Here is a 26,385-nt window from a genome sequence, read left to right as displayed (position 1 = left end):
TTCAGAGTTATTCCAATAATAGTTATTATTTTTCCATTCTTTTTTTTTCCTCTTTTTTTTTGAGACAGAGTCTCGCTCTGTTGCTCGGGCTGGAGCGTGATGGCGCAATCTCAGCTCACTGCAAACTCCGCCTCCCTGGTTCAAGCAATTCTCCTACCTTAGCCTCCCGAGTAGCTGGCCTCCCGAGTAGCTGGGATTACAGGCGCCTGCCACCATGCTTGGCTTATGTTTTGTGTGTTTTTGGTAGAGACGGGGTTTCACTAAGTTGGCCAGGCTAGTCTCGAACTCCTGACCTCAGGCAATTCACCTGCCTTGGCCTCCCAAAGTGCTGGGATTATAGGCGTGAGCCACCATGCCCGGCCTGTTTTTCCATTCTTTATTCACCTTGTTTCCTCTAGTTGACAATTCCTATCCAACTCTTGCCAATTCTTCCCCACCTCCGTGTTTCTTATTATCAATTAAAGTCCTATCTGGAATTCAAGACCTACCTCAAGTAATTACCTAATTCTTAAAGCTTTTTTAAAAATCTTTATATATTGTTATAATATCTTTTATATGTTTATACACAATTTGCATTTGCTTATATTCTCTTGGAATGATATCTTATTGTATATGATGTTTTGGTTATTTGGGTACTGCTTCTAGTTTCCACCAATTGGAAGAAAGGTTGTGACTCAGTCATATTTGTGCCTCATTTATGCCTGAACACAAAACATTGTGTATAATAGACATTCAATAAGCATTTGTTTAAATAATAAAATTATGCAAAATGCCAAAATTATTTTCTAGAATGTATGGCACAGTTTCCTCCTACTTCTCACTGATGCGCAATATAACCACTCATGGAAATAATTTGGTTCTTTTTTTTCCTAAAACTGCAAACCCCTATGGATGTGATTGTAGATGCGCTTGTTTATTCATGCAGACAGTCAGACTGTGTTTTGATTATTTTAATTATCTTATTTCAATACAGAATAATTTTTTCTTGGCTCTTTATGTCTTGATAGCTATTAAGTAGATTAAAAAACAAAAATGGAAAACACAAACTTCTATAATCCTCTACCCTTAGAATGGTGGATTTCTATTAAGATATATGCATTAAAAGAGCAAACTCTACTAAAATTTAACTTTTAGATGTAAATTGCAGTAAACAGAATAGCAGAAGCTTAGAGAAAATTTTCCCAAATACGCTTTGTGTTTTAGAAACAAAGATTTTTAGAAAAAGCAAAATTTGAGAATTTTCTCCTATTTCATTTAAATAGGTCTCTTAACAAATATAATTTACTTGTGATTTTCCTCATCATTTTGTAGCTTTGAAAGCTGTATTTGATGAGAAAAACCTGTTTCCCAAGGAAATTCTGGATCATGAACGAAAAGCAAAGCAATTTTGCCAAGAAAAAAGTTGTGAAGTGAAGAAAAATAAGAAGTAATTACAATAGAAAAAACTTCACTGTTACATAAAGTACAGATATAAAATGCAGAAAAAGCATAAAGAATTCTGCCTTTTATTTCATTTTATATTTGAACTTCAGGAAGTTTTGTCTTCATGGGATAATTTAGTACTGCTTTTATCTATTGTCTGTCAATTTCTCTGTATTCTTAATAAAATAAATATTGAACTAAAGTGGGAGCAACATCTTGGTGTTTATTCTCAAGAATTTTTATATAAAAACTTTACAATTCCAGAACAAAGTTCTAACCAGTTGCCCTTCTGGTTGTTCCTATAGACAAACACTTTTGATCAATTTTCATTGTAAAACCTGCATTGAAATATATGAAAAGTACAGACCCAGTAAATATCTATAAATGTGAATAAGAAAACTGTTTCCACTTTTTTACACTTTCTAGTACTTTTTAAATGATTCTCATAATGGCGATTAGACCTTGTCAATAGCACCACTTCCTATTAATTCTTATTGGCTTTTACTCATTCTATAAGCTTATTGGAAAATTACTGCATATGATCTACTTCAGTAGTTCATTATACTATACTTTAAAATTGAATGCCGTAGCACATCGAAGAGATAATAGTCTTGAAAAAAAATCAAAGGGCCTGGGGCTATATAAAGGACCCACTCTATGTGGAAAGTCAAGTGGGAAATATTTGATTCTGCAACTTACTGCTTCTGTTTGTTGACCCATTTTTATTTACAAATATAATCATCTTCCAGGCAATATTATTATTCTGCTTTATTTATTGTGTCCTATAGAAAGAATTGGTAAATTCATTTACATAACTATAATGACTTACTGTATATTTATATTTTAAAGAGTCCTTTCAAAACCAGCTAAAGTTTAAGAAGAATTTTTCAATAACACATGTATTAAAGGAAAATAATTTGCAATATGTAGGGGACCACTTGGTATAGCAACTGCAAATGTCCATTGTGTTTAAACCACACAATAATCATATGAATATATTAGCTTAGAGCTAAAATATGAGATGTGAATCTATTAGGAGAGTGCTCAATTATCAATGGCAGAGTTGAGATTGGAGCCCAGGTCTGTTTTACTCCCAAACCATGGTATTTGCCATTCATCATTCTGTTCACTTGCTTCTTATTAGTATAAAGTCAATGGCATGAATTCTAATACTAGACTTTCCAGCACCAGTGGAGCAAATATTTTGGTTTGGTGGAGAAGGCGGTGATGGAAAGATTTTCAGAAGACAGCTGCCTATTCTGACTATATTTAAGTGCATTCCGAGTTAGGCATTATGACTTCTATTCATATTGCCTTTCCTCCTCATGGAATGAAAATTACATGCAGGAAAGATTGTAGGAGAAAAGTATATTTGTCTCTGTGTGTATGCGCATGTATGTTTGTTTGTCTGTTGGGTGGCGTGATGATGTAGGAGAGTGTCCTTGTTTTAGAAAAATATAATAATAGAATGTTTAAGTATGATAGAAATTATGTTTTTAGCTTGCTATAAAATGATTCAGAAAATACTAATTATATGTATATATAAAATGTATGTATATACACACACAGGTAACACATATACATATCTATATTTACATCTGTTTGTTTATTGGGAGGATAGATATATAGATACATACATGCGGTAGATGCTAACAATTGGGGAAACAGGAGGAGGTGGAGATAGCAGTTCTTTGAACTATATCTGCAACTTTTATGTAAATTTGAAGGTATTTCAAGGTAAATTTTTTTTAAATATAAAAAGTTGCTTTTGAACAAAAAGATTATTTGAGATGTTCAAGCAGACACTGGGTAACTGTCTCACAGGGATATTGCAAAGACTTCTTGAGCTGGGTAGGAGGTTTGATTGGGTAATCCATCATTTCAAACTCAGAGCATATGATTTATGAATCATAGGTTGGTGATAGTACAATGGAGTGAAATCTGAGCCACATTCCCAGAAACTTAATGGAATGTTAAGATGTTATAGAAGTAGAATGCGGGTACCAAATAATTTGCAAAGGCTCTTTTCCCCACTGATCCATCCATCTCTCATGTAAGTATTGAAGGCATATACACGAGACTGTTTTAGGTACCAGGTATTCACATATAAATAGAATGCACCTTTTCTACCCTCAGCGTTCTGAAGTGAAGCTATATAAAATGTAGTGGTTTAATTAAGCCAATATTGAATGAGCCAACTGGCATAAGTTGGAAATTCATAATTTGACATATTTTTTTCTGGCGTAATTTGGAAATTCTTTTGCTAGACATACTTTACTTTTTACCCTTGAAGATAACTTTGTTTGATGTGATAGCCTGAGATAGTCTGGTTCATATAGACAGACCTTCTTTCTGTAGCCTACTACATGTGTATGGTATTATGCTGTAACTCTAATTCCATCTGTAATTAACATCAGGGCTTCTTCTGTAAAAGGAATTAAGAAGAGCTGTCTCATAAATATATTCAATGAGAAGCGAACTTTTAAAGGTATGAGACTTTCTTTTAATGTAGCTGTTTCTAATAATTTGGAGAAAAAACACAAAAAGGAGAAAAAAGACAATGTCTTTTTTCTATGTCTTACTCTTCTTTTGTAACTCACAGCATCTAATTGTCTAGGCAGGTAGCAGGATCTCACCTATCAACTCTTAACAGAACTGAAGGCATTATAGACTGTTTCTCAAATTAACATTCAGATTCAATTACTTATTATCCATTTTTCTATGGTAAAAGGAATTGGTCACATTAAAATAGGATATGTCATAATCTTCAATAGGCTACCTTGTTTGTATTACTTATATTTACACTAAATATAATTTAACGTTTTCTTTTGTCAGAACATTTTCCTATTATCACTCAAAATTTAGAAACAATCTTCACCAAAAAAAAAAAAAAATTGCCTGAAATGAGTCCATGTTTAAATGGAAGAATTAACTTTTAAGTTCTTTACTGATGAGGGCATTTGCTTATACATTTTTAAAGTTTGGAATTAAGTGCATTTTTACTTGAAAAAAACATAAAAGGATAAGAAAAATGATGAGATGATAACTGTAACCCCTTGCTGTGGTTTTTATATATATGCCCAGGTTTATACTTTACAGTGGGACAGTAATGGCGATCAACCTTATACCGAGACACCTTGGCTCTCATTAGTGAATAATTCTCCCCCCACCCTGATTTTCTAGGAGCAAAATAGAATTGTAGAAAGAAGCAGTTTGGGAAAATATTTTAAAAATTTGTAGTAATATTTTATGGACAATTGTATTGTCTTCAATGTCTATTAAAAGAGTTTAAACCAGGGAGAATAAATTTATGGCTATTGCTTTTTACTCCTCAAGAGACAGGAAAATGAACATTCTACCTGAACTGCTTTAATATAAGGTCCTTACAGAACAATTTCATTAAATGGTCTTAGTAGGACAGAGTGATGGTCTCTGCCATTGGTACAAAAAGTAATGGCCTATTTCTGGATAAATCACATTGTGATCTGAGCAGTGTACAGACATAATAATGTGGTAGCCAAGGGTACTGGTGATATATGTTTGCTGGTGTCAGTAAATGGGTAGAAAAGCATTGACTGAATGATAGTCTTGACATTCAGACTTAATATTTATGTATTGCTGTGTGAAGCAAGTAGAATGATAGTATTCTTGTGTTGCACAACTCTTTTTGGAAAATTATCTCTGTGTTAAGTTAAAGCTACACTAGAGTATGCTTATGCTGAGTAGGTAATATTAGAATAAAACTCAAGATCTAGAAAACATTTGGAGATGCCTATATGGGAAATGAAAAATTTTAGTTAATTAGTAGATTATGGCCTATAATGATCTATTCTCAGGCCTATTTTTAAGTTATAGCCATATTAGGACATGGAAAGATGTTAACAGGGTCCTCTGACAGGTTTTTAAAAATGAATTCCATTTAAAGCTATCTACACTCACTTTATTTCTTTTACACGAGTTTATCAGAAATAGTATTAAATTTGGGGATCAACAGATATTTAATTAAAACTGGACTAAATTTTTTCTCTTCTCAAAGGCTATAGGTAAATAATACAATGTGCTTAATATCTGATTGCCATTGAGGTGATTGATTTGAACTACAAAAATGAGATGAAACCCATTAAATTACGCAATTTTTTATTAATGACCTTTTTGCAAAGAAAATCATGTAGAGTTTTAAAATCACATAAAGGTAACACCAATTTTTATCATCAAATTACCTATGGCTAATAGTATTATCCTGATATATTTTGGCAAAACCATTATCTTTTTTGCTGGACTTTTTGCTCAAAATAAAGAACATATTTCTTCAATATCCACTCTTTTTCTTAAGGATTCAAATGGACCTTATATCCACAGGAAACTCCTCTGACTATTGTATAATTTGATGAATGTTGAGAACTCTGTAAATGCAGCAGTAACTTGTCTCTGTATTCTGGACTTGATTTAGCTTTATTCTTTTTCTCACAGGCATTCTGAAATATTTATGACAAAGTGCATTGGTAATCTGATGTGGGAGTCCTGTGCGAAACAAAAAGAACTAATTACTAGCAAATTTACAACCACTGGCACATCCTTTCAAATTCTGTGCAACTTTTAAAAGAGGTAAAATAATGGGTAAAATAATAATATAAACTTAATAATTTTTAAAAATTCCATAATTGTTTTATTTCTCAATTCTTGCACGTTTCATCAGTTGATCATTAACCTGATCGTGTTAGTTCTTAATACAAATGTAGTGAACACCTGCTTTGGTTCTAGAGGAATTAATCAAGCAATGTTCAAGATAAATGGAGTTGGCCTTGATCGCTCAGGTATTTATGTACAAGGGTTTTCCAGCAAGCATATTTTAGTTGTAACATTCCAGTGAATAATCAGAAGCCAGTTTGGGGTAAGTACCTTAGAAATAAATAGCTTTTGAATAAGTATGTATGCAATAACATTGCCTATGAGTGTTTAGTAAAGTAAGGAATGGCATTTCAATTTACTTTGGTATAAAAATCATTTGAATTTATTTAATTAACATATCACTCTTATTCCCCCTAAATGATTTCACTACAAATCAGAAGATCCAGTTCTTATAGGACTATTCATCAGGTTGTTTAGTTCAGCAGTACTTTGTGCTTTCTGATAAGATATGATCCAAAACCCAATGAGGTAAGTGAATTTTTAAAACCAATATTTGTCCGAGGTTATAATTTATTAAGTGCTTAGAAATTTTCTAGAAAAAATGGATGCTCAAATAATACAAATTTAATTATTAAGATTATTAATAATAATGAGAAGGAAACTCTAATACTGAGATTCCACCACAAAGAAAATATTACATTTTTAATAATACTGTTCATTATTCTAATATAAACCAAATACATAAAGCTATATCTAATATATTTCCACTTGATAACTTAAAGGTACTAATAACATTTTGACTACATATCTACAAACACATGTTTTGGTCAGAAGTCTTCTGAGAAATTGAATGTATTAGAAGATAATGATACGTAGACATTTATTTTGCACGTAAAACTTCTCTTACTCACTGGTTTTTAACTATTGTTGCACTCTCATTTACAAGCTCATATGCTAAATTAATCCCTAATGAAACATTTGCTTGATATTAATAACATAGGTCTAGATCTAAAGTTTACCAACACATTTTCTAACAATTGCTTTGGATTGTTTTTTGAGGTTTTTATCTTTTGCAAATGCATATCTAAACAAATACAGTTTAACAAAATACATTGAAAGATAATTTGAAATATCTAAATAATGACTCCATAGTTTAATTGGGAAGAATATTTGACTATTAGTAATCTTTATATACAAATATTGTTGTTCTTAGGGACTCCTACCATTTATGGTACCCTTAATGATCTACAAAACACTCTAGAAATGTAAGTCTCTACTTAAGGCTGACAACACACTATTCTGAAGGCTTTCATCTTTACCCCTAATTAAGGGTTACTTCCTAGTAACTTACTGATGGATAAGTTTTTAAGGATTACTAACATGTATTATTTATAAGGTAAAATTATTGTTACTAAAATTTATGAGGCCTTGGAGTCAGCATTCTACCAAATATGTGGTAATATTGCAAAATTAATTCTGCTTGAGATATAATCAAATGGTTGAATTTCCTGCAATTTTAGTGGAGAGCACTTTAATAGGGTATTATTAGTCTTGTGAATTGTTTATGGTTTTTAATTGCTGCTACTCTTATGTTTGTTAGTATTTTTGTCAATTCTTTGATATTATATTTCATTTTATTTATGTATTTTCTTTTATAATTTCAACTTTTATTACAGATTAAAAGGTACATGTGCAGGTTTGCTACATGGGTATATGGCCTGACACTAAGGTTTGGGGTATAAATGATCTCATCACCCAGGTAGTGAGCATAGTACTTTATTGTATCATTTATATTTGATTGCCATTTTGTTTCAAACTTTGCAGGTTTTCTGGGTTGCATTTTTCTTCTTTTGGAAAAGCAGGGAGAGGGCTTTGGGTTATTTTGTCCTAAGAAATAAAGTGTAAGGAAAATTGTAAAAACTTAGCCAGATTACTCAGTTACTTTAGAATACATTAATTTTCTAATATTATAGGTCTAAAACCACACTGGAGTAAGTCTGTTTTTTTTCCATTTCTTCCTCTTGAGCTATAAATTACTGTAGAGTAGACTGCACAGAAGGTTTACCTGATGTCAGAGTTACAGTTATCCCACTTAAAAACCATGAGAAAAGAGAAAAAAAACTATTGTATAACTATTTGGAGATACCATTGCCATTGATAACATTCCAACACTGCAGTGTCTTTTTTGATTTTTGTTACAAAACTACAAGTATATTTTCTACTGGTTCTTGAAGATATGTAAGAAATACCATTAACACATGAACTATTCTTCTAAATAGGTGATACTTAGAAATCTAACTGGATAGAGTTCACTCGTGGTAGTAAGTTCTATTAAGATAGAAAGCTACAATAGGTAGAACGTTTTCTGTTGAGCTCTCTATGGAAAACTCTATTTTGAAAATGAATACATTTTGATTTAAACAATACAGAGAAGTCAAAATGGACACAATCTTCTTGTGGAGTCTTCTATTGCTGTTTTTTGCAAGTCAAGCCTCAAGATGCTCAGCTCAAAAAAATACCGAATTTGCAGTGGATCTTTATCAAGAGGTTTCCTTATCTCATAAGGACAACATTGTATTTTCACCCCTTGGAATAACTTTGGTTCTTGAGATGGTACAACTGGGAGCCAAAGGAAAAGCACAGCAGCAGATAAGACAAACTTTAAAACAACAGGAAACCTCAGCTGGTGAGACTCTTACATCTCCTTACTTATACTGGATAAGATATGGACACATTCATTTATTAATATTAGAAGTTCAGGATAAAGAAAATTTAGTAAGTGAAAATGTAATGAAAAGTACAAAATTGTAATAAAATGGAGAATTGTAAATGTAATATTCATTTATAATTCTTTTAAAAAGTTACAAAAATTATTAAGAAATTGACATCTATATAAATGTAAAATTAAGTAAATATTTGTACATGTTCTTTTAGTTTGTTTTGGCCAGTTTTAATTACTTGAGATTATATTGGGTGTGCATGTGTGTGTGTGTATATACATACTCATAAAATATACATGTATACACATACATATTCTTCCACTATCACTATGTTGTGATCATTTTCCCATGTCATGGAACTGATTCAAAATACAATTTTTAATTATTGTATCTTATTGCCTCTTATAGAAATACCATTACTTGTTTAGCCTTTCTTCAGTAGGTTGTTTCCAACATTTCTCTTAAAAAAAATGCACCCCATCTGTAACGAGACCAAGAAAAAAATATTAATTTGTTCATTTTAAGAGCTTATTTGTTACTAGTTTTAAAAGGAAAATGGAAAAAAAAGGATTTAAATAATCAGAGGCCTTTGTGCTTGTGAATGATGATTGTTTTGTTGGAGTCTCCTCATGGTTTGTCTGGGATAGTGTCTATCCCTCTTACTAGGATACTGTGCTTTTGTGCTGTCATCCCATTTGAAAGAATTGTTGCTCGGCTGGCATGGTGGCTCACACCTGTAATCTCAGCACTTTGGGAGGCTGAGGCAGGTGGATCACTTGAGGTCAGGAGTTCGAGACCAGGCCGGCCAACATGGTGAAACCCTGTCGTACTAAAAATACAAAAATTTGCAGGGCATGGTGGCATGTGCCTATAGTCTCAGCTACTCGAGAGGCTGAGGCAGGAGAAGTGCTTGAACCCAGGAGGCAGAGGTTGCAGTGAGCTGAGATCCGTGCCACTGCACTCCAGCCAGGGCAACTCCAGCCAGGGCAAAAAAAAAAAAAAAAGAAAAGTTGTTGCTCATCTCCTTAGCTATCGCATGCTCTCAGTTTCTATAGTTGTTTTAATTTTCAGCTTTTGGATTACTCTGAGATACTGTGTTCTAAATACAGATTTTTGATTTGGGAATTTAGTTGCTACAACTGTAATTTCAGTGTATTTTTCTTATCACAGAGTAGCAGTATTTAGAAATTTGCTTTCCTGAAAATACTATTTACAAGATTTTATTTGCTTCCTTTTAAATAAATACAATTTTATACAGAAAAGAAGTTGGTGATAGTGAAGTGAAGTTAATTGTAAGAATTTTTCTTTGCAAATAGTGCATACTGAAGCCAATGTATTCCAGATTTAGTCTTGATTAATTTCAGCAAATCCCACTACACCACTCCCAGAAACGTTTAAATCACATGTTATAGCTTTGAAAAAGTAATGCAATATTTGTGAAGATACATAGAGTCTGTGAAAACTAAATTACTTTAAATGGATGCATGATATAGAGAAACACAAGTTTTAACAAGAGTGAATTTTGAACATGATAAAGTAATAGTAATAATGCACTATCAAAAATATAGATAGCATATCAGCCACTGTTTCATGTGCTTAATATATATTCTCTCATTTAATATTTATAATTACTTTGTTAAGTAAACAACCTTGTAATAAACCTGAGAAAACTGAGGCAAAGAAAGATTAAATAATTTGATCAGTGCTAATTCCTAAAATAATTCAGTGAGGATTAAGAATATAAGAGCAATATATTCTCACTAATATATTAATGAGAATATTAATTCTCATATATTATGTAAGGCTCTCAGTGTCCTCAGTTCTCCTTCTTTACTTCATTGTCAAAACATCTGCTCTGAATTTACCTCCTCCATTTTGCTGAACATCTGTTAATACTCCTTTTTGCTTTACCTCTGATAATGCTGATGACGAATCAAAGGCTAAATTGAATGTGCTTCTTTTTTCCACAGGGTTTTGAAAAGAGAACTGGGCATGAATTCCAGTCCCAGTTCTGCAACTAAATGACCTTGTGATTTGGCACAAGTCATGTCACTTGTGAAGCTTCTTAATCTCTCTGGGCCTCAGATTCCTCACTGTAAAAAGAAAAGTTGAGGTTAGGTGATTTATTTGGACCTTTTGGCTGAAATAATCTATAATTCTATGACTACCTTTGTTTTCATCTTTGGATCTCCCATATGCACACAAAATTGGTTTTTAGACTTTTACTAGCAGAAGAGAACATGCACTGAAGTTTAGAACATTTTCTGGAGGTCTGGTACAATCAAATCAAGAGCCACATTCACCCATGACCTGTGGGTTATCCATGGCTCTATTTTAGAAAATGAAATAAACTTGTTCTCATTCCTTATTAGAAGATACATAATTTTTGATCTGTGCTAAAAATGTCATTAATCTAGAAACCAAATAAAATTTATAGGGCAGATAATGTTATATTCTTCTCCAAACTGGTACTACTTGGTGACATTTTTTTCATTGACTTCTGAGTTCAACGATTTATCAAAGGGCAGCTGTTTGTCACATAGACTTAGACCTTAAGTACATGACATAAATCTATTTGCTTTGACAAATGATTTGGAACTACTTTTTCTCCCTTTCTCTCTTTTTTTATTCCTTTAGAGGTGTTCATGTATTTCAGATTTCTGAAAATTGGTTTCAGATTCTGTCACTTCATTTCTGACCTTAATTCTTTTGGAAAAGCTCTCGTGTCTTTACTCAGAAAGCCTTTTCTGTAGTCTCCCAGCTATTGAGATATTTGTTTCAGGCTTCAGATAGCAATAAATGGTTACATCTGAAATCATTACATAAATAAGTAAAATGACTTAACTTTCTTCCCTTCCTTATGTAAGGGATTTCAGAGTTATAAAGAATTACTGAAATTCTTCAGATCTAATCATATGGAAGTAAGTTTTTTTATATCTGAAATTGTTTATACCTGTATCTATGTACCAGTGAACAGAGAATCCTGGAGTTTGAAATATAATGCAGTATACTTCATAGAGCCTCCTGTGAGATTGTGAGAATGCCAGGCCAAAAAGGCAAGTAGGGACTGAAATGTAGCCTCTGTAACCCAGCTGGACAAGATGAGAAGCCATGGAGCTGCCCAGCCCCCAGAGAGGGAACTATTTTTATTTGCACAAAGATGCCCTATGGGCTGCTAGCTTTCTGATTAAAAAAAAAATGTATTTACACAAGCTTAGGTACACACACACACACATCCTCCTTATTTCCAATAGAAATCTAGTAGTAAGTCCCTCTTAGTAATACCCGGTTTTCTTGAATAAAGATTAATTGAATATATCAATTTTAGGTTATGAAAGTGGCATTTGCAGTATGTATCTGAAAATATAATGAAGGTCCAGAAGGAATCTATTTGAAATAGAGTTGCAAGACTTAATGATTGAGTTCTAAGATTAAGCCAGAAGGAAATGAAAACTGTTGGTACACTTTGGCAATGAACAGGAAGCTATTGAACCAAATATCAGGGTAGAGTTCTCTCATAGGCATATGTAGCTTCTGGACAACACTGCAGTCAGAACAGTCCAAAAATAAATAATAGGCCTAAAGTGATTCTTTCAGTTGACTCTGACTGACTTATTTTGGCTAGTGGTTAGAGTTAAAATGGTTAAAGATTTTTATTGTTGATGTCGACAGCCAAAGTATATAAATTCATGAACTTGTACAAATAGGCAATTCTGATTCTTATGCATCTCTAGAGATGATTGCAGAGCTTGCCTTGTAAAATTTAAAACCTGTACAGGTGCAGTTGCTTATAAGAGAACAATTTTTTCTTCAGCTGAAATAAAAGTAATATTGAAAAGGATTGCTCATCACTGTCATGCCCCCATCAGCATTCATTAGCATTCCCTTTTCATAGGTATCACATGCTCACATTATGCAAAGAATAAGATTCTAAACATAAATTTCAATAACTAAAAATGAGCTAAATGTGACTATCAAGAGGGACTTTCCTTCAGCTTCTATAAATGCATATTCTTGTTTTTGACAAATTTCAAATTTGCGTGGACATTTTTTTCTATATAAAAGATGATTTCTCTACAGAATGCATATTCTACAGGAGATACATCCTTAAAATATTTATACTAACTTTGAAGGGATCGTTAGTTATACCTAAGGGTGCAAAAAATGGTGATATGAATCAGAGTACTTAGATAGCAAAGCTGAAAAGCTGTTGTTTTTATGTTGTTCAATATGCCAATATACATTAAAATTATTTTCTAGGGGAAGAATTTTTTGTACTGAAGTCATTTTTCTCTGCCATCTCAGAGAAAAAACAAGAATTTACATTTAATCTTGCCAATGCCCTCTACCTTCAAGAAGGATTCACTGTGAAAGAACAGTATCTCCATGGCAACAAGGAATTTTTTCAGAGTGCTATAAAACTGGTGGATTTTCAAGATGCAAAGGCTTGTGCAGAGATGATAAGTACCTGGGTAGAAAGAAAAACAGATGGTAAAGTTTCCCATTTTTGTAAAATTATTATTTGCCATTGTATTCATGGTTTTTAATATCCTAAAGTAAAGAATGGCTGAATATTTTCCTATTGCAGTATGGATCAGAGGAATCAAATATCCTATTTCATTTCATAGTTATTTAAATTAATACTAAATTGTAAAACTGGAAAGAAATTATAAGCTGCTTTGAAAAGTATACTGATTCTTTTATTTTCTTTTGAGAGATACCTGCTTATAGAATTTTTAATGAAATAATTTTAATAATAATTTTTGTTAAAACATAGATTTTTCAGGCATAAAAGCAGAAATAATCTCTTTGGCCAGGTAGAAGTTAAATCTGTCAATCCCAAATGCCTTTTTCCCACAGATGCTGAAAATGATTAACACATTTTAGTTGAATGTGTTAATATTTAATAATAAATGTTAATATTTCTATCATAAACATGGTAGTGTAAACTTTAAATGCAAGCTAGCAAAAAATTTCATAGTTGACTACAGGGGGATATAGTAAATTCAAATTCATACAAATCTGAGTTGAAATCTTGGAAAGTTATAAGCTATGCTCCATTTAAAATGAGGATATTATTAAAATATTTCAGAATTCTTTGGAGTTTTAATAATAATGTATGTGAAGTGGCAAGCATATACCAAGCCCTCAATTAATAGTACTTTGTTCCTTTATTTAATCAGCTATGAAAAATGTGATGTTATAAGACATATGCCTTATAGGAAGCCTTATATGGGGAAGCATAAGTTGAAAGTGTGAGATAAGCGTGGTGAGCCATGTTCACAGCTGTAGGAAATGAGGACATCACTAGACAGTTCCATGGCACCCAGTCATGCCTATTTCTCATAACTTGGAAAAACTCACTGGACATAGAAATAGGAGACCAGTTATTTGGAGGAAAAGAATCATGCTAGTATCCTCCATTCTTTTCCCTTTCCAATGGTCAGTGGACGCAGCTGTCAGAATGGCAAGTTTGGATATACCATTAACTTATTTATGATGACTGACATTTTAGAAGACCTTGAAATAGATGGAATAATACCAGTAAATATGGAAGAAGAAATATTTTTATCCTTTATGTCTGACATACAATGGTTACAAACGATCTTATTGGAGAGTCTAGGTATATCCGAGTTTGCCTAAAACAGTCTCATATTTCTAATTTTGTAGTGAAATTCCATTTGCACCTGTTTCTTCATGAAATATTTAACAGCAATCCCGTCTATTCTCAAAATTACCATATTTAGATGATAACATGCCCTATCCAAAACTGATCTGCAAAAGACAGTTTTGCTTTAATTCTATTCAAAGCAATTCCACTGAATCACTATTGCACATTTCTTCTTACCTCCTCCTCCACCCACTTCCTAGGAAAAATTAAAGACATGTTTTCAGGGGAAGAATTTGGCCCTCTGACTCGGCTTGTCCTGGTGAATGCTATTTATTTCAAAGGAGATTGGAAACAGAAATTCAGAAAAGAGGACACACAGCTGATAAATTTTACTAAGCAAAATGGTTCAACTGTCAAAATTCCAATGATGAAGGCTCTTCTGAGAACAAAATATGGTAATGTGAGAAACCACAGTTCCTAAGCATAGTCTTGAGAATTGCCAAGTATATTTGATATTTTATTTTGTCTATTCCAGGTTATTTTTCTGAGTCTTCCGTGAACTACCAAGTTTTAGAATTGTCCTATAAAGGTGATGAATTTAGCTTAATTATCATACTTCCTGCAGAAGGTATGGATATAGAAGAAGTGGAAAAACTAATTACTGCTCAACAAATCCTAAAATGGCTCTCTGAGATGCAAGAAGAGGAAGTGGAAATAAGCCTCCCTAGGTTGGTGATGTTATTTTATTATATGAGTTCTTACGTTTCCACTTACGTAGGAATTTGAGCAGTCAGCTGAAAGGTAACAAATACTTGAAAAGTCTGTTAACACAAATGAAAATACAAATGTATTTGGAAATTTTACTCTACTTTTAGATACTAAAGCAGGGCTTACCTGTGCTAGCATTGCTTTACCATGAGAACTGAATTTAAGTGCTTAGTTTTCTCTGTAAAAGATAAGTATATGTCTTAAAATTAAAATGTTGGGATTAGAAGGAATTATTGTCTTTTCGTTATGCTAATTTATCTTTCTCCACTTTTTTCCTGATTGGAATTTTTAATATTTATCTCTTATTAAGAAAAAAATAATTATAATGGTATGTTTTATATAATTGAAAGATATGTTATATCACTTTGACAGTGCTCTAACAATCATTGAATTATAAACAGAATCCTATAGTCAATTTTAGGTAGTTAGTACAAAATGGAAATTGCAAAGGGTTGTCTCAGGAAGCAATAATTATGAACTAATTTTTCAACATCATGCTTCTAAGGGACAGGAGAAACTTCAAAGAGAAAGGTGTGCCCAAATGACTCAATTCACACTTTACCCAAACTTTTAAAAAGAGATTTATGTCTAATAGATTATATACTGTTGTTTTATTTCTAAATTGCCTTTCAAACTCATCAGGCCCCAGTTGTTTTGTGCTCCCCTGTTTCTGGCCATTGGTCTCTTAAACCTCTTGGTTTTTACTTCCTTTTCCACTCAGCCAGGATCTAGTCATTAGTTATTTCAGTCATAGTTTCATTAACATTTTTAATGTTTCTGTCTCCTCGTCTTTATCCCTTTCCTAATTCTCTTCTCAACTACCCTCAATTCTGAGTCCACTCAACAAGCCACTCCTGGCCAGGCATGGTGGCTCATGACTGTAATCCCAGCACTTTGGGAGGCCGAGGCGGGCAGATCATCTGAGGTCAGGAGTTCAAGACCAGACTGGCCAATGTGGTGAAATTCTGTCTTTACTAAAACTACAAAAATTAGCTGCGCGTGGTGGCAGGTGCCTGTAATCCCAGCTACTTGGGAGGCTGAGGCAAGAGAATCAGTTGAACCTGGGAGGTGGAGGTGTTTAGTGAGCTGAGACTGTGCCACTGCGCTCCAGCTTGGCGACAGAGTGAGACCCAGTCTCAAAAAAAAAAAAAAAAAAAGCTGCTCCTGTTCTTCAACTACTGCAACTACTGCAACTGTTGATTTTGTTGGAGCAAAAACCTGGAAAGGAATCACTTCTGGCCTTACCAAGACTAGAGTTCAGCACTCCTTGCTTACTCTTGAGAACTTTCTTTACTCCTACCCACACCATACCAGGACATTACTTCTCTCCTTCACTTACTACTCTAGGTTGATTTCTCTTACTTCCAAGAAGTGTGCCAGTCTCCTATATCCTAAAGAAAACCTATCATCAGGTAAACTTCCTCCTCTCTATTTATAGAAATCACCTCAAAATGTATGTAAATCTTTATTAATCTTCTCTTTCTTTACCTTCTTTGATAATTGTGGAGAAAGAAGTATCCTCTACTTCTCTCATCCTAACTCTGGGATCTTGATCAAAGTATTATTAACCATCTCTTCTTTTCTGGAAAAGCTTTCTTCCTTTAGTCCCCAGGACACTACTGACTTATTTCTTTCTTTCTGGAAATTTTCCCTGCTCCTTGACTGACTTTTATTTTGCTTCTGTTCCCAAGCAAAAATATTTATCAGAGTTTTATCTTCAGAATTTTCCTCTTCTTATTCTCTCTGAGAAATATTTATCCCCTGTTATTCTGGTTTTTAAAGTCTGAGTCTCCCCAACTTCTCTTTCATTTCCCAACCATTTGAATATCTCTACTTGATATTATTCTTTTTTTCAAAGAATTTTTTTCTAGCACCTACTGTGCCAAACACTGAGGTATAATGGTGTGTATGACAGATGGTTTACCTTCTAATAATGAAATAATATTTTTTGAAATTAAATTATTTTCAAATTTACTTCTCTTAGCTTTGAAATGATCACTTTCTTGGAGACAAAAAAAAAATTACTGAGTTTGAAAACTGTCTGTGACATGTACCACCAGTGGGGTCTCAGGAGAGTCACTTGACCATTTTGAGTTGTGGTTTTATCAATATAAAATATGGATAATGATACTTATTGCCAGATTTTTCAGTCTAAATAATAATGCATAAGCCCCAACCTCAGTTGACAAGAAGAAATACAGGCTTTCACCAGAATTTCCTTTGACAGCATTTTTAGGAATCCTTAGAGGAATGTTTCACAGTTCAAAAATCTGTCCAAGCTGTCACAGTATAGACAACTTCAAACTGTTTGGCCTTCTTCTCAGCATCTCCACTCCAGGGCCACACTTCCCATACAACTATTCCCACAGTGTAGACAACTTTTAACTGTTTGGCCTTATTATCAGCATCTCCACTCCAGGGCCACACTCCACATTTCCCATGCAACTACTCCCACAGTGTAGACATAGACTTCTCTCTTAATTCTTCCAAGCACAACTGTTACGGATTGAATTGCATCCCCCCGCCTCCCAAATTCATATGATGAAGTTCTAACCAGTAATTCAGAATGTTTCCTTATTTGGAGACAAGATTTTTACAGAGTAATGAAAGTGAGGTCATTAGGCCGGGCTCTAATCCAACATGACTGGTGTCATCTAAAAAGGAAAATTTAGACAAGAGATATACATGGAGGGAAGATGATGTGAAGAGACACAGGGAAAAAATAGCCATCTACAAATCAACAAGAGAGGCATAGAACAAATTTTTCCCTTACAGCCTTCTGAAGAATCCGACACTGCTGACATCTTGATTTAAGACCTCTAGCCTCTGCAACTGTAAAACAATCTATTTGTTATTTGATACCCAGTTTGTGGCACTTTGTTATGGCAGCCGTAGCAAACTAACACAAGAAGAACAACTTCAATGTTTAAGCAAATTTTACTGAAATCTTGGTGATAGTGAAAGGGACTTACAACATAACAACTAATTTAAAACCAGGTACCAATCATGATAGTTCCTTCAGTGTAGACTATTTCTTGTACCAAAGAGTCTCCTTCTGTCCGTTGTTATACTTAGCCTACCACTGCAACAGTGCTAGCACCCACCTTGACCCAAAAGAGTCATCTTTACACCTCCCTCCTATTCAGCATTCAGAGTCCTCCAACATTTCCCAGTAAAAAGAGAAGGTGACCCAGATTTTCTTCCATGCTCTCTAAGGCCAGCTTCCCAGTTGTGACAAGAATCTATAGTTGCCAGATGTGGTGGCTTATGCCTGTAATCCCAGCACTTTGGGAGGCCAAGGCAGGAGGATCTCTTGAGCCCAGGAGTTCAAGACCAGCAGGAGCAACAAAGAAAGACCCTGTCTTTAGAAAAAAACAAAACAAGCAAAAAACATTAGTTGGACATGGTGGTGTGTGCCTGTAGTCCCAGCTACTGTGGAAGATAAGGCAGGAGGATCACTTGAGCCCATGTGTTCGAGGCTTCAGTGAGCTGTGATCCTGCCACTGCACTCCAGCCTGGGCAGCAAAGCGAGGCCCTATCTCCAAAAAAAAAAAAAAAAAAAGCATCTATAGCAGGAGATTTCAGTGAAAACAATGTTTTCATATCATATAAAATAGCTTACGCCCTCGTCATCTCAAACTTCTCCATCTCCATCCCACTGGTTCTACTTGCAAAATGAAAAAGCCCATTGTATTGCTTTCCCCAAACAAAAGAACAATTTGCCTTAAAAACTCAATTTGAATCTTCGTTTTTATAGAAACAAAAACAATAGTTGGCAGTTGTATTCCCCTTTTCCATACAAATTCCAGCCATCAATGATATTTAAAAACTTGGCAGTTTCAGTTACAGTATCTCATTACATACTTCTATTCATAGCACAAAGTCTGGCAACTAGAAGGTGCTAAATAAATGACGGCTTTATTTTATTTTTTTCTTTGTTAAGAAGATCACTGCCCAGTCAGTACCAAACTAGAAACATTGTCTTCCCTGAATTCTCAGACTCCACTCATTTCTCTTCTCTGTGGCAGGCCCTTCTCTGCGGTGTCTGACCAATAAGTTCGCATTAATCCTCTCTGGTTTCCCTTGAAGTTATCACACTGAAACATGCCTAGTTAGAGTGAACCATTCCTTATCTATATTTCTAGAACACTTCAGGAAAATTTACATCATAGCACTTATTACATTGCATTTTTATTTCTTGCTCACATTCCTGTCTGTCCTATTAAAATGTGATGTCTGGGACAGCGGGTTAAGTCTTGTTCATTTTAGTTTCTGTTGTTCATAGCACGCTTCATGGTATATAGCATGTGCTAAATGAGTACTATTGAATTAAATTACACAAATATTTTCAAGGAAAGAAATTCTATATTATTTCCTTTTATTGAATTTTAAATATCTTAAAAACCAGAATTCAACTTTCCAGTCACTCTAATTTATTCTCTTTGGGGACCCTGATGAAGCTTTCCCTCTTTTCCATACACATAGCTTCATGAAAAATAGGACATTAGCCATTTACTTCAAAATTTCTCTCTAGAGAAGGAGAAGTGAGATTTTTTTTTTTCTAAATTCAGAGAACAGAAATTTGTTATTGTTTAATCACACTAATACAGCATTACATGTAAAATGCATTCATTTTTTTACTAAATTAATGTCTTCTGATTTGTTAAAGGAACAATTTGCTTATGTATTTAGTTCATTAACAATTTTAACTTATCAGAACCCGTTTATGAATTAAGTTTCCTCAGCACCAAAATCATGGATTAAAAGTTCTGAAATACATTTCTCCCAAAAGGAACAATTTCCTCACAATAGAAAAATACCCGTTTAAAATATGTGTTTGGTAGAGAAGAGAGACAACGATGTAGGCTCAATAAATGTTTGGGGTAGACTGGCAGATTTATATTTTATTACTGAATGCTGTGGTTCTTTTACATCTGAATAAATGTGTAATGGTTTTCAAACTGATAACTGAATATTTTGATAAAATTGGAACAGCTTAATCAACTTCATTAATTTCCTAGAGCTCTTATAACAGCACAACACAACAGAGTAGGTGGCTTAGAACAACAGAAGTTTATTCTCTCACAGTCTGGAGGCTAACTGTCAAAATCAAGGTGTCAGCACAACATGCTTTCACTGAGACCGTTAGGAGAATCCTTCCTTGCCTCTTCCTACTTTCTGGTAGTGGCTGGAAGTCCTTGGTCTTCCTTTACTTATAGATAAATCACTCCAATTATTTATTCTGTTGTCATGTAGCCATCTGTCTTCTTGTGGTGTTCTCATATCTTATAACGACACCAATCATATTGGATTAAGGCCCATTCCTATTTCCAAATAAGGTGACATTAAAAGATACTGGGGGTTAGGGCTTCAACACAAGAATTTGGGAAAGGGGGTATGCACAATTCAACCCATAACACCAACTGTAATAAATTCTATATTGTTGTAAAACAAAATCTCTCTTTGGTAGCAAAGTTAGTACATCCCCCCCCCAAAAAAAAAACACCCATAAGAATGTTTATATTTAAGCTACAGTAGAAAGGAGCATGTGAGTGACTATTTAGATTATAGTTACTGCTTAAGAAATACTTCTCCTTCCCCTCTTTTGTGTATAACTAGTTTAGAATCGAGGCCAATAAGATATCATCTAAAAATAGTCGAGTGCTTTCCATTATTTATTGTCTGTAATATACTAGATATATAATTTTGGGCATAATCCGGCAATTGAATGTTAGCTAAAATAATCATATTACTTTGTCTAAATGTAGTATGAGATCCTTTAAATATTTTAGTAATAAAACTTCCTTTGGTTGAAGAATCTAAAATGTAATTGCTATACGCCAGATTCTTCTCTGTAGAAGAAATATTCTGAAAATATAGTATAAAAATTGTGTGTATGGGCAAAAATAATAATTTAATACATATAAGGTAAATAAACAAGTAACTTTTAACTTTGTGAAGTGTTAGCATTTATATTTTAATAGCAAATGTTGTGATTTTATCATCTGACTTATTCTCCCATTTCACAGATAAGAAAACTGAGGCACTGAAAAGATAAATTGATTGCCATTCAATGAGTATTGACAGAGAAGGATTAGCGCTCATTTCTACTGGGTCACAGCCTTATTAGTTTGATACTTATTAGAAAGTGTATTTCCTGTTCAAAAACATTGATTGGGATTCTACTGTGGGCAAGAGGCTGGGACAGATGTAAAGCAATAGGTTCCTTATTGATAAGATGGTTACCACCTATTGATAAAATGGAATAGTACAAGATTTGCGCAAGAAATTCACTAAGACAGCCGCGCGCAGTGTCTCACGCCTGTAGTCCCAGCACTTTGGGAGGCCAAGGTGGGTAGATCACGAGGTCAGGAGATTGAGACCATCCTGGCTCACACGGTGAAACCCCGTCTCTACTAAAAAAAAAAAAAAATACAAAAAATTAGCCGGGCATGGTGGCGGGCGCCTATAGTCCCAGCTACTCGGGAGGCTGAGGCAGGAAAATGGTGTGAACCTGGGAGGCAGAGCTTGCAGTGAGCCCAGATCGTGCCACTGCACTCCAGCCTGGGCGACAGAGTGAGACTCCGTCTCAAAAAAAAAGAAATTCACTAAGACTACACAGCAAGGTACAGTAAGTACTTAAATAATGATATAATCAGTAAGCATTAGAAGGTTCACAAAAAGGGAGAGTGCACAGGAAACGAATTGTAAATAAAGGCTTCATGAAAGAAGGACTTGAGTTGGGTTTTAAAAGAGTTGAGGAATAAATCCGATATGCAATGAAGAATTGTTGAATATGTCCAAGTAAGACAATGAAATGATTAAGTCAGTGTTTTAGAAAGATATATGTAGTAGTCAGAATTGTTCAACCCTGGATAACTTGTCTGAAAAATTTCCCTCTTTCTCATTTACCCCAGACCACTGCCAGCGGTCCCTATTTTTCTATATAACTTCTATTTGTCCTTAAAATTAAGTTTGGGTTTTAGAAAGCCTTTCTGATCTCTCCATGCAATATCATACAAGCATCTTCCCTTCTCCGCATTGGGAAAGTTCTCCTAGTACCTTGTGTTTATTTCTGCATAGCAGTTATATTACAATGAATTGTTTGTCTTCCCGTCTGACCCATAAGCTACTTAAGGTAAAGAGCTATGCATGTTTCCTCTCTGTGACTGCAGCAGAAAGCACATATATAAAAAATAGTAGCTATTCAATGAGCATTTGTTGCTTTAAACTGAGTAGTGGTAATATCCTGGATTTGTTAAAGAGGGAAAGACTAAAGCCTAAAAGATCAGTTAAAAAACCACTGCAACAACTCGGACATTAAGTAGAGTGTTTAAAGGGAGCAGCCTCACTGGGAATAGTAAGGAACTGGTGAAGTTATTGAAATGTGTGACTAACTAGGTATGGGTTAAGAAGAAATAGGGTGTTTGGGGGTTCCAGGCTCAACTTACTAGAAAATGAGAGGGCTGTGAATTCTTGCTCTTTGGTAGTAGTCCTTACCTGGGCACCATGGACTTCTAGAGAGGTCTAGAATATACTTCGAAGAGTCTTTGAAGCCCTGAAATTATTTGCAAGTTTATGCATGTAAGGTTATGTATGTTATTTTCCTTGGGAGAGGCTTTATAGTTCTCACTGAATTTTTGAAAGTCTTGGCCTTTAAACTTGTTAAGCACCACAGTTCTATTCAAAAGTATAGTATTATCTTAATAATTACCATAGTCTTTGTGAGAGGTATCATTCTTTAAAAATATTGACTGATGTGGCACCTCACAGTATCTTTTGTCAATTGTTGAAACCAGATTACTGAAAATAATATTGAAGACCCAGAGCCCTGCCACTTTCTTGCTATATAACTTTAAGCAAATTACTTTTCTAAGATTTTTCTTGTACTGTTAAATGCAGTAATGATAATACTTGCATCTTAGTGTTGTGAGGATTCCATGAGATAATGTGTATACAATTTTTAGTGCTCAATATTAGCTAAATATTATTTGTATTATTACTTATTTAATTCTAACAGTGGCCATATATTATAATGCCAACATTGTAATAGGTGGTCCCCCATCATATCTCATTTAATTCCTTAATCAATTTGATAAAGATCTAGTTTTATGTTAAGGTTATAGACAAGATGGAGACAGGTAAATACCTTGCCTGTGGTCACACAGCTAATTAATGGCTGAGCCAATACTAGAAGAGGTTAGCCAGACGTCTGAAAACAGGTGACTGTAGGGCAAGCAAGAGAGGGAGCACAGAACAGAACAAGCAGTCAGTGATCGGGTGAGCAGTAGGATGGGAGATCTGGAGTAGCCGTACCAAGGAGACTTTTCAAAAGATGTAACACTTACCACAGGACATAAAGGATCATCTTTTTGCTGGCTAGAAATTAATTCTAGGCTTGGCCAGCCTTAGATCTATAAGTGGGTGAATGTAAATTGTGTGTGGGTGGGAGGAAGGCAAGGAAAATGAGACTGGATATGAGAATAGATATGTTGTGACCAGCTGCAGTAGTGATTACAAAATGTTCATTTACTTTGACCTATTGGACATGGATAAAAATGGGAATACTAAGCATACATTAAACATTATCCAGATGTTTCATATGTGAAAGTATTTTAAATTCAGCCTGTGAGGTTAATAGATTATTTTAATTGTTTTACACACACACACACACACACACACACACAGAGGTAATTGATTGGAAAGTGACCTGAATTTACGTGTACTCACATAACCACCTAGGGCCACCATTGTCAAAGACTGTGTTGTATTTTTCTCCTCATGAGCAACCCTAAGATTTGGTTTGGTTGGTTCCAGCTATGAACCGTACAAGTGGTATGGTTTGGATTTATGTCCCCGCCCAAATCTCATGTCAAATTGCAATTCCCAGTGTTGGAGATGGGGCCTGGTGGAAGGTGATGGGATCATGGGGCAAATTTCCCCCTTCAGTGCTGTGCTCATGGTAGAGTTCTCACGAGATTTGGTTGTTCAAAAGTGTATAGCCCCTGCCCCCTGTTTCTCTTCCTCCTGTTCCAGCCATGTAAGATGTGCGCATTCCTCTTTGTCTTCGGCCATGATTGTAAGTTTCCTGATACCTTCCCGGTAACCAACAAATGCCAGCATCATGCTCCCTGTACAGCCTTTGGAACTGTGAGCCAATTAAACTTCTTTTCTTTATAAATTACCCAGTCTCAGATATTTCTTTTTTTCTTTTCTTTTCTTTTTTTTCTTTTTTTTTTTTTTTTTTTTTGAGACTCACATTTCTTTATAGCAGTGTGAGAATAGCCTAATACACCAAGAATGATTCAAGCCCACTGTACCAAAGCTGGGATTTCAGATGATAACACAAACCCAGAGGGAAATTGATCCAAGACTTTTTTTCATTAAACAAGAACTCTGGGGATAAGGGGAAAGGAAGGGCCAATACCATTCCCCAACAGGGAGAATGGAGGCCAGAAGTAGGTCATTCTTAAAACAAAAATTGGGATTGTTTTTCATTTTTCTGCAGCTTTTCCCTATGTGAGATCTGTTTCAGCACAGTGGTTACATTTGGGAGTGAATTACTCTCTTTTAAACAAATAGATATTATTTGTATATGCTAAAAATGCCATTCATGATTTAGTTGCTAATTGTTTATCTAGCATTTTGCTGCTCATTCTTTTACCTTTGCCTGCTGTTCTTTTGACAATTTTAGAGGAGGATTAAGGAAAAGGGAAAATGAACCACAACTGGGAGAAATATGAAGACTCATAAACTTTGGAAGAGGGACATTATATATATTGACCAATATGGTGGTGTTGAATTACATTTTGATTAGAAGGTAGTGGCAGTTAGCACATTAGCTTTGACTTCAAATAGACCTGAGTTTAAATCATACCTCTGGAACCTACCTTAACCTTGAGCCTGAAAATTAACCTCCTCAGGCTTCTATTTTCTTATACGTTAACGGAAATAATAATGCCGACTTCCTTAGATTTTTGTAAAGATTAAAAACTATAATTTATATTAAGTACCTAACACATGGCAGTGCTTCTTCACACCTGGCTATTCATGGCTCCAATAATTCTGGATAATTAGGAATTGGCTGTAGATTATACTTTCATGAGATGGCTGAATGTGTTTCTATTGCGGTAGGTTTCATCGGACTATATTATGAGCAGGTCTGTTACTTAAATGACTCTCCAGTGATAAATAGGCATTATTAGAAGTTGTAATAAGTCTTGCAGTATTCTTGTCATTATCCTAAAATTATTGGACTATTATAGCTCATTTATAGGTAGATTAGAACATATATTCTCCACCCTTTAAAAGCCCATACTCCATTCAGTTTAAAGGCTGTGGTAATAAAAACAGGAAAAAAGCCAACCTCCCAAACCATCATGCTGCATATTATCTTTCTTAGTAGGAAGTTACAAGGAAGAAGGTGAAAGCAGTTGGCATAGAATGAGCTATTTTCTTTATCAGCTGATTTTAATGTGCATGTTGTGTCCATTCCCAGGTAGATAGGGTTCTGAATGAGTTACCATCTTCCAAAAAAAACATGTTATTTTACCAAGAAATAATTTAGTCCCGGTAGAGTTCTGCCACAGCATGTTCATTGCTTTGGAGAATTATAATTAAGAAGCTCATTCAGTATTTGCCAATTAAAACAGTGATCTAATTAGACTGATTGCCCCACCTAATTTCTAGCTCCAGATGTGGGCCTACCTGCTGAATGAACAAGGATCCTTGAGCACTAGTGTATGCATTCTAACTGGGGAGCACCGGGGTCAATGCCCAGAGGGCATAGACAAAGCTCCTCAGTGGGAATTGCCTGGAATTTTGCTGATGTAGGAAATATATATAGCTCCTTGTTTAAGATTATTACATGTGTCTTTTCTTTCATAAACCAAGTTTCTGATCTGTATTTAAAATGCAAATTAATGCCTTCAGCATCTATGAAGTCAATAAGTACTAGCTTCCCCCCACCTCCTCTTTTATTTAAATGGCAAAGTGAGGTTCAGTGATTGCTTTTGACTTGGAATCATAGAAGTTCAGTGGCTGAGAAAATCTTTTGGGATTATCTGGTTAAGTTCCCTTTTCACAGGTGAGGCAAATTAAGGCACAGACAGGTGAGCCAGACACTAGTCTCCTAACTTATGGCTCGGTGTTGGAAGCACTGGCTAGCTCCTTTTTTTTTTTCTTTTCCACCTCTCCTGTAATTTTTGTCTTTTATCTCCTTTGAAAGAAATCTGG

The 26,385-nt window shown here is 34.5% G+C and overlaps 2 protein-coding genes across 4 annotated transcripts in view; both read left to right on the top strand.

Moving 5' to 3' along the window:
- Positions 1–1,624, top strand: part of WDR49 (WD repeat domain 49) — a 174,344-nt gene extending 172,720 nt beyond the window's left edge. For both annotated transcript variants that reach the window (XM_030822787.1, XM_030822786.1), the window contains exon 19: positions 1,312–1,624. In XM_030822787.1, coding sequence (XP_030678647.1) covers positions 1,312–1,430 — 119 coding nt within the window. In that variant the 3' untranslated portion in view covers positions 1,431–1,624. The remainder of the gene's footprint in view (positions 1–1,311) is intronic.
- Positions 1,625–6,183: 4,559 nt separating this feature from the next.
- The window catches only part of SERPINI2 (serpin family I member 2), a 32,117-nt gene continuing 11,915 nt past the window's right edge, over positions 6,184–26,385 (top strand). The window contains exons 1-6 of one of the 2 annotated variants that reach the window (XM_030822784.1): positions 6,184–6,313; positions 6,489–6,579; positions 8,481–8,737; positions 13,032–13,262; positions 14,643–14,837; positions 14,918–15,110. In XM_030822784.1, coding sequence (XP_030678644.1) covers positions 6,560–6,579; positions 8,481–8,737; positions 13,032–13,262; positions 14,643–14,837; positions 14,918–15,110 — 896 coding nt within the window. In that variant the 5' untranslated portion in view covers positions 6,184–6,313; positions 6,489–6,559. The remainder of the gene's footprint in view (positions 6,314–6,488; positions 6,580–8,480; positions 8,738–13,031; positions 13,263–14,642; positions 14,838–14,917; positions 15,111–26,385) is intronic. The other variant, XM_030822785.1, reaches the window with a different exon arrangement.

This window comes from Nomascus leucogenys, chromosome 11 (assembly GCF_006542625.1).
Source record: "Nomascus leucogenys isolate Asia chromosome 11, Asia_NLE_v1, whole genome shotgun sequence".
In the NCBI taxonomy this organism is placed as follows: Eukaryota; Metazoa; Chordata; class Mammalia; order Primates; family Hylobatidae; genus Nomascus; species Nomascus leucogenys.
The sequence above is the reverse complement of the archived record's forward strand: the minus strand, read 5'-3'. Positions and strand labels throughout refer to the sequence as shown.